Genomic DNA, 10,026 nt, shown 5'->3' on the forward strand with positions numbered 1-10,026 from the left:
AATAATAACATACGAATTCAATGTTAAATAATAATAATAATAATAATAACATACGAATTCAATGTTAAATAATAATAATAATAATAATAATAATAAATAAATAAATAAATAAATAAATAATAATATGAACAAAGTATATAATTAAAAAATCTTTTTGGTAGTCGATCGTAGTTTTTTTTTTTTTTTGTCATAAGGTTTTTCTTAGGGTTAAGAATATGTGAGGGTTTTTTCTAGGTGGTATATATATATATATAGATAATAATAATAAAGTTTTTTTATAAGATTTTTTTATTAAAAGTCGGCTATTTTCTATTAAATAAATATTTAAAAAATAAAGGATTAATAAAAAAGAAGTATTAAGTTAAAGGAGGGGATTAAAGGTGCCAAATATACCTTCAACCCTTATATTATAGATAGATGCCACTAGCAAAATAAGAAACATAATTTTTGAATACTCATGTACACGTGTTAAACAATCAAAATCGGTAGTCAACGATTAGCAGAAAATAAGAAATCTTGTAAGTATTAGCAGAAAATAAGAAATCTTGAAATTAGTAACATACTAAAACTTAATTATGAATATAATTAACCATCAATAAGACAATAGTGATTATCGAGCTTGACTACAAATCGGATACTAAAAGTACAAATATCATACCCAATCTCTAGGATTCAACGGTTCACGTGCATCCAACTTCAACCACAAGAACATCGGTAAGATGCTCATTATCTTGGAATTATATCGATATTAATAATGATGAAAAATTTAAACATACACGATAAACTTACTTATATATGACATCATTGTTTTTCAAACAATCAATTGTTTATGAAGCACTCGAGCAAGTTGCTAGAGGCAAATAAGCTTCATTCATCTAATTAAAGTAGCGCGCATCGTTAACTCTCAATCTGTATTCGGCATTTCACGATGTGAATGCAATCCAATTCCTGTGGCATCCGCCGATTTCTTTATCCTAAGTCTTCGGCATGTTTCTGTAAACATCCTGCAATTACATCATGGTGGTAATTAAATTGTTTGAATTCACAGTCGAATTATATATAATTGATGAAACGAAAGAAAGGAATTTCATGGCATATTAGATTAGTCGATCTCCAAGATTTTTTTTTTTTAAAAAAACAAAACCTTAATATAAACTTTTTGGTTTTCTCACTAGTGTATATATATTGTAACTTTGTAAGTTAATCAGCTAGATTGCGCACACCAACGAGTCATGAATATTCGTGACCTCCACTAATGATTCTACAAATTAAGGGACAAATTTGTCAATTCAGTTAGGCTATCTGAAATGGGGCATATTCAAAGGGTGGGGATATCCGCCATGTGGCGTCATGTCATTATCAAGAATTTGTTAGAAAAAAAAGGGGATGGTGTAGTGGGTGAAATGGAGGCAAAACTAGCATTTTGATTGGCCACACTCATAAAACAAGATACACTCACAAGAAATTTTTGAACGAAATATATTTTCCGCTTGAAAGGTAATTTGGGCTCAATCGGCAATAGGGGGTGGTGTGGAGGGCGACATTTGGGCAAAATATATTTCCATGTTTCAACTAACTAGCTAGCTAGGCGTTTAATTATCGTTAGTCGTTTGTCGGCAACAAGCAATTGAGAATTGTTGGGAGCAAAAAAAAACAAGCAAACGTAAGTGACATTAAAGCCCAGCCTCTTAAGCAATTAAAACCCCTTTTCAATCAAACTCGATCTCCACAAGCTAGCTAGGTAGCTATAACAATATATTGTTTTACTAGTCCTAATACTCGCATGATGTATGATAGTTATATAAATTATATGATAAGGAAATTCGAATACACTATGTACATGATTTCGTGAGTATCAAATAAATTGTGGTTAAACTAAACTAATTAATGATCGAAGATAAATTTTAATAAATATTAATGATAAAGATAATATATGTTTAGTTAGAGTGTTTGATTTATCTTAAATTTTTACAGTCACATCAAAATCGGAACTTATAAGTATAGTGGATGACGATAAATAATATAAGTAATAGGAGTTGAAGAATTGAGGGGAAAAAAACAATTTTATTAATGAGAAAAACAATCAATCAAATAAGGTTATAATGTGTTTGTATCTATAAGCCAATAAAGAGTTAGAGTTTAATTCTAAGTCTAATAATGAAATTGAATCTATATATAAATAAAAAAAACTAAATTATAAAATAAATAAATTAAAAAGACACGTATCATTTCAGAAATATATCAATCATGTTTTAGTTTATTAATAGATATAAGGGAATTGATCACATATATATTATTTAATTTATCACAAACCGTACATTGCATGATTGTATGTAAGTATGTATATTAGGCCTTAAAACTTATATATTGTACTTGTATATATCCATCACATTATATGGTAACTAATTAAACTCCTTTATATTAATCCATATATATGTTGTGTCATATGTACGTAGAACAACCACACTATTTCTTAATCCAACTCGATCTCATTATACCAGTTTTATCATATCATTGATGTAATACTATTACTTTTATATCCTATTAATTAATTACAATTACGATATTATATTCGTGCGAGCTATATATATATATATATATATATATACACGTACAATTAAACTAACAAAAATTTTGGTCATGATCATTATTCATGAAAACCATATATAAACGGGCCGGGTTTCAAAACTTATCTACTATACCACTATACCAGGGTACGTAGTGATCATTTATTAAGGATTTCAACGGCTGGAATCGAATATAATGTTCGCGTACAAAAGTGGGATCGAGACTGTTTGGACGTAGCAAGGTTGAGAACAAAAAATATATGATTATATATCATGATCATAAAGAGAATATTGAATACGAATCATATGAAATTACACTTACATCCAAGGGACGTCGCCAACAAGCATCCAGTCCCCATCTTTGTCTTCATATATTGCTACGTATTCACAACTCTCACTTTCTTCCATCATTGCTTCACCTACGTGGTACATACATTTTTCATTTTCATTTTCCTTTTCCTTCCAATTAATTATTTATAGTATCTTATACGAGTAGTAAATAATTAGAAACAAGTTAATTAAAGTAATAACTAATACCTAGCTATAAAATTAAGAGCTTCATGCATTATGACTTGTGGAAAAATATATATATATATATTGTTTGAAAGATTGAATTGAAGTCTTAACTACTATAATGTTGCATGTCAACGTACCATTAATGAACTTATTAAACCTTATAATTTGCAATGTCAATTTCTTATGGAAAGTGTACGTATGTGTAAAGTGAATAGCATTTTCTTCATCTCTGAAGTACGTGCATACTGCACGCATTTGTAAACATTTAATTGTTTGTAAGTAGCACATATATCGCGCGATTAATTTAGTTTCCGATTTATTGGTGAAATTTACGTCCATTCTGATCAGTGGTATATAATGGCCGGGCTTTAATTAAGTTATACGAGTAATTAATAAAAAGGGTACATACATATATACGTACGTACGTACCAATTCCACAACAATCAAAGAGCTTCTCTAGAGCCATTCCAAGATCCGAATACCCTTTGAAACAACTCAAATCGATTTTACGAAGAATTGGTGCACCATCCATGCTAACTTTCACGTACGTTTTTGTCACATCGCGTAGTACACTACTACTATTCTTCCTATACACACATACCGGTGGCCACCCTACTAACAAGTCCACATTATTCCTAGTCATCCTTTCACCACCTTCATGCTTACCCGAAAACACCCTATTCTTGTCGCTTGTCTCTCGACTACCGGTGCCTGGTAGCCCAAGCCTAAGTTCAGTAGTAATCTCGAGCCCTAGCCCTTGAGGTCCCATTATTATTTTGTTAATCTTTTTTTTTTCTCAACAGATATATGAAATAATATTTTCTCTGCTTCTTAGAGAAACAATTAGAGAGGTTGAGCTAGATGTTTTTTTGCATAGTTTGCTTATATATATATATATATATATATATGCACACACACATATATAAAGGAGCTAGACATGGAAAGAGCAAAGGGGGTCATTCATGTCGATGGTCGGTCACATGAAGGTGATGGTGGGGGTGCACTTATACTAAATTGCAACCAACAACACATTAACACTAATTAAAGGCCGGCAAAGATTTAAGATAATATATATATATATATATATATATATATGGTAAAGTTATTTTGAAAACCTTTTTTTTTCAAGAATTTTTGAGAACTTTTCGAATCAAGCCCAACCGATGATTGTTCTTTACGTTAAAATTATTTTTTGATTGTTTTCTGAATAAATTATGTGTAATTTTGAAGTTTATAATTGTGTGGAGCCATGGATTATCATCCGTTATACAATTATGTGGAGATTTGGATTCTTGATCACATATGTGCACGAATATTGCTATGATCACATGTGATCATAGCAATATTCGTGCACATGTGTGATCAAGAATCCAAATCTCTATATAATTGTATAACGGATGATAATCCATGGCTCCACACAATTATAAACTTCAAAATTACACATAATTTATTCAGAAAACAATCAAAAAACAATTTTAACGTAAAGAACAATCATCGGTTGGGCTTGATTCGAAAAGTTCTCAAAGGTTTTGAAAAAAAAAAGATTTTCAAAATAACTCTACCATATATATATATATATATATGTTTTAGGTAAAATAAAACAAGTATTAAGGTAAAACAAATAAAACAATAAGTTTTCCTTTACTCAAATTTATTGTGCTTTGTGAATCTTTATGCATCAATTTAACCATGATCTAAAAATCAAGATGTTGTCTTATTTATTTTACTTTAATACTTATTTTGCAATACCCAACCCATATATATATATATGTGTGTGTGTGTGTGATGTGAATATGTGATCATTCACAAATAATGTAATTTGGTGACAGCGTCGATTTGGTGACAACGTCGATTTGGTGGTAGTAATATAATTAATGTAAAAAGGTTAATAGAAATATTTTAATATATAAGCAACTGATAGTATAGAAGATAGATCATTTAGAAGAATTTGGTAAAATCGCATATTTTAAAAATATAATAATCAACAGGAGGATGTGATTAGTTATTGATATATAGATATAGAAGATAGATTGTAGTTAGATTCAAAATGATGGAATGGTTATATCTTATATGTACGCGCGTAACTATAAATAATAAACCGCTAGCTGCACCATTTATTTGTTCCGTCATTCAAAAATATAAGATTAAAGTTGTAGTTGTCAAGTGTTGAAAAGGGAAGTAGTATAAATACAAAACACCATGATTCACCAAAAGAAAGCAAAAGCAAATGGGATCGTGATGATTATTTACGTACGATTGAACTCTTGTGTAATTTTCCGTCTTGTAGCTTAGGATGTGACAATGACGGATAAGCCCATCTCGTCCAAGTTCTTGCCTCTTTCTACCTTTAACAGACCAGAGTTACCTAAGTTATTTAAAGGTGATTTAAACTATTTTAAACGTAGATACGACTTTTAAAAAACTATCATTTCGTTAAGGGATGTGAATATCAGAATATGTGATCATTCACAAAAATATTTTGAGTACACATAAAACCTTATGCATGATAGAGTTGTACATTACGTATTAATTAGTAAATTTTGGCAATAACTTTCATCCAATGATAACTTGACACTTAACATTGCGAAAATGTACCAAAACTAGCCAATTTATGAAGGGAATTAATAATCGTACTACATATTTATAAAAGTATCACAATTATACATTACATATTTGTATTGTCTGTTATATCAATTATATAGTGTGGTGTATTAATAAAAATGTGTAGTACACAAGTATGTGCTCCTATTTATAAGTTGCCAAAAAAAAGGACAAAACACAAACAAAAAACAAAACAAAAAAACAAAAACAAAACAAAAAAAAAATACTTTGCATGCTCCCAATGGTTATGTGTATCGGCTCCACTAGGCCGATCAAAATGTGTCACAAAATAGGGTGTATGGAAACTAATGTATCAAAATGTGCCGATTAATTAACAAACTGATAAAAAAACACCAATTACATCCTTGCTCTTTACATTGTATGTTGTTCGTACTTTTTGTGAATGACTTTATTAAAATATCTTATATATATAGGGATCACTTCCATTTCAATAATGTAATCTAAATATTTCATATGATATCAGTGGATATTGATTGATAATATCAGTTCATTTTAGAAAATATTTAGAGTTCGTTGTTGTAAAGATGTTTATTGATGTAGGGAACGTCTATACACATCCATCAGTTATTATACACGAATATGCTCTTACATAAGAGGTATATTTGCTTTGACCAGAAAAGTCAAAGTTTCAAATGGAAAATATCAATTTATAGTTCTTGTACGGTAAATATTTGAGTGTTTATATTCAATTAAGGTGTTCCTATAACAGAGCTCATATAACATGTTCAACTTACACCACCCTACCGACGTCCTAATGAACTATGTATATGCATACTTAAAAAAAAACATGATATATAGCCTGAAAGTGAAATTCAAAATTGAAATCTAATCGTCTGGAGATACAAATTAAAATGGAAAATTTAGTACCATTCATTAACGGTCGTTTTTTTCATGTACGTTCTTTTTGTCAAATTAACACGTCCCTATATTTTCTTAATGCATGAATGTGACAGGGAATAAAATTAAAAACACACGCATCGATCTTCATCATATCAAATTACTATTTATACACACACATATATATATATATACATACTATATAATAAATTAATAACACGTCCACGTCGTTTAATTAACAGAAAAGGTGGAAATCTGTCTAAGATATATGTGTCCATATAATACAGTAGTACTAGTTAACAAGAACCATGTAGAACATTTTTCTAGAGCATGTGCAATGATTGGACTAAAAATGTAATTGCTTCAATGTGTATACTGTCTAGACACATCAACTTCCCTTAGTGTTTTTATGACTTAATTATCAAGGGCCTTCGTGATGATGGATTGAGGTTTATTTAATTTAGCCTAACAATAATTCCTTGTTATTGGTAGTTTGATGCCCGCTTTATATATGAATTGTATTGATGGATTATATTATGAAGTATCCGATTAATGTACCCTTTCCATATTTCAAATGTAGTCATACTTATCTAAAACATGAGCTTCTTATTATGATATTTTGTATCTGTTTTCTTCGTTTAATATTTTTGGTTTTTTATGCACAAACTAATGAAATATATGTATTCCATATTAAAAACTTTTTGAGGCGGTTGTTATGGTTTTATCGCAAAAGCATTTTTGAATTAACTTATTCAGATAATTTTTTTTTATTTGACACTTTTTCCTTTTTAGATTTTCAAATAGGTTCAACGCAAATAGATTATCATAACAAAATCGTATTAATATGACAACTAAAGCCCATAATATGTACGAGGAATATAATTATAACTATGAAAATTGTTAGCTAGGAAACTTATAATCGAAGCCCATAATATGTCAAAAGCAGACCCTTAACAAGAAGAACTGAAGAAGTAAGATCACATAAAATAAAACAAATTTTAATTTTTTAAAGAAGAGTAAAGTCGACGGTCACAACTTATTATGCACCTTCCAAATCGAAACGTGACTTTGCGCCGTGATAAGTAGGACCAGAAAGCTAGGCTAGCTAGCATGGTCACGTGAATATCACGTGACTATGAATTCCGAATGCTTTCCATAGTTCCATCTGGTAGGCCCAAATTGTATGACTCGAGCCCAAAATACTGTGCACTTTAGAATATGTCGGAAATCGGAATCTTCTGTTTTTATCATTTTCCAAAAATTGAATGGTACAAAATTACGTGTTGTCAAGCTTCTATTATAAATTTATTATTATGGCCTGTATATCTGGCTAACAGCATTAGATCCCTTAAGTTCGAACACGAGCCAATAATGCTGCAATGAGTTCGATATGTTGAGTTAAACCAAGCATATGGGTTCGGTAATTATGAGTTGTGACTTGTGAGCATATACTAATATGCATTTGGTGTAACTTTTGATGCTTAACGAGCTATAATGATTGACTAGATTATTTGTGCGATTAGTAAATGAAGTTCTTTCATCACGTCACCCCTAACCACAACTTATCCTTTGATTTTTCAACATTAGTTGATTCAGACCTTCGCTTAGTTTCACCAAAACAGTGGTTTACCTCTAAATATCCAATCAACTGTTGCACCTCAATGCACTCAAGAAAAAAAAATGTACTTAGAAAATTTGTGATTCAAATAGTTGGAAATCATATACCAATTCTATTTTCATTAGATCTTTTATACAATCTTTTGTTTGTAATTTGAAAATAAGGGGCATAGTAAGTTTTGAAAAAATGAATACAAGTCATGTTTCTAGTAACCGTGTTTTATTTATCATTGAAAGTTACTGACCAATGTTTGGTTATATGATATTTGATCTTAGCATGAAATGATCTTAATCCAGATAAATATATTTTCCTTGCGTATCATAGGTTAAGTTTTTTTTTTTATATATCCCGGCCTACAAAGTTTGTCTTTAGAACATAAACATGTAACTCATGAAGGTTTTTTTTTTTTTTTCATGAAGTATTAATGTACACATAATATTCTTTCTAAATTATTATAGACCTTAATAAAGGCAAAACCAATGTCACGATTGTAAAAGACAAAAGAAGAAAAAAAAAGAACCAAAACATCATATTCTACTTTTTAAAGCGACTCAAATTAGTTCAAGTGATTTCTAGATGTCTCTGTTCACGTGTAGCTTTATATTCCATATATATATATATATATACATGCCGTTTAAAACATCATTTGACAGCTACGAAACGATGACAAAAAGAATATGATGTGAACCAAGTGCAATATAACAATCTTAAATCCTTCTAATATAATAATACATGCACCTTCGACATATCTCAAGGCTACAACTTAAAGTAAAACACTACAAGTTATATAAAGCTATAAACACTAAAATACAAAGTACTAGTATTCTTACCACGAGGTTTTGACGTCAGGTGCACAAAATTCGGATTTTGCCGGACCCGTCACGAACCGGGTTTGGTCAACGGGACTGTAAAGGTTGAGTATATTGGCTGCCTATATATATGATGTTGTCCAAAAACTGCTAAACAGTACATAAACAAGTTTTTAGAAAATGGTTAGTGACTGTGAGGCCGAATTAAAGAAAAATAAAATAAAAATAAATAAAGATCTGAACTTCTTTTTCTGTCAAATGGAGTAATAAATGTTTATATGAAGTATTTGTTTCGGTCATTATTCTATACACCTAACCCCTTCAAGGAAATGTTACATCTTCCAACTTAATAGATGTAAATTACTCCCAAAATATGATTTAAAAACTTAAATTAATTTAAGAAGAACATACACAGCCCTTGTGGACCATGAGCCGATAAGTATCGGCCCATAATGATTCGTAATGCACTAAAACCAAATGTGTGTTCCGTCTCCGTGTGACCCTAACAAGACCATGGCCCAATATGACATGAACCCTGGCTGATTGATTGTGGTTCATAAGCAGGACTCAAATATTTAATGAATGGATGGTATTTTGTAAACGTGTGCATACGCATGTCCATGTATACATAGATACTAGATTAGGGCTAAAATGACTCACACGTGGATTTGTTTATGGGTTCCGTGGACCTTCACTTAGCCCAATTTGACTTGAATACCTTTCTTAATTTGTTCATTTTCTTGAATTCAGCTAGATTGCTAGTTATAAATTTCACAAAAAAAAAAAAAGCGAAGTATGGCATTAGCGTATTTTTGAAAATCAGCACACTGAAAAATTGTTTTAGGTACACTACATTCTCTTGCTCAAAAGTAAAAGAAAAATGTACGATCTTTCTATTTATAAAAGGAAATAATGAAAGAAACTCAAAGAGCCTTATGGAAGTATATATCTTTGAAAATATAAATTCACGCTGGTCGAAAATGCAAGTAGAAGAAACTTTTTTTGGAAATAATATCACTCTTTGCTATAAGCAATTTTACTGTCAAGGACTCGTTTC

General features: G+C 30.2%; 1 protein-coding gene across 1 annotated transcript; it reads right to left on the reverse strand.

Annotated features, from left to right (window-relative positions):
• Positions 1–560: 560 nt before the first annotated feature.
• Positions 561–3,959, reverse strand: LOC122586837 (auxin-induced protein IAA6). Its single transcript, XM_043758835.1, has 3 exons — positions 3,513–3,959; positions 2,890–2,986; positions 561–1,004 (listed from the first exon to the last, which is right to left on the reverse strand). The coding sequence occupies exons 1-3, from the start codon at positions 3,850–3,852 to the stop codon at positions 905–907; spliced, it is 537 nt and encodes a 178-aa protein (XP_043614770.1). The 5' UTR covers positions 3,853–3,959; the 3' UTR covers positions 561–904.
• Positions 3,960–10,026: the final 6,067 nt, after the last annotated feature.

Source organism: Erigeron canadensis, chromosome 2 (genome assembly GCF_010389155.1).
Source record: "Erigeron canadensis isolate Cc75 chromosome 2, C_canadensis_v1, whole genome shotgun sequence".
Lineage (NCBI taxonomy): Eukaryota > Viridiplantae > Streptophyta > Magnoliopsida > Asterales > Asteraceae > Erigeron > Erigeron canadensis.

Bases quoted from the DNA above. Each gene is read 5' to 3' on its own strand.
- LOC122586837 (XM_043758835.1), bottom strand. From the start codon at position 3,852: ATGGGACCTCAAGGGCTAGGGCTCGAGATTACTACTGAACTTAGGCTT. The intron at 2,987-3,512 runs GTACGTACGTAC...TGTACCACGTAG, and splicing joins CTTTGATTGTTGTGGAATTG to GTGAAGCAATGATGGAAGAA. The intron at 1,005-2,889 runs GTAAGTGTAATT...ATGTAATTGCAG, and splicing joins GTTGGCGACGTCCCTTGGAT to GATGTTTACAGAAACATGCC.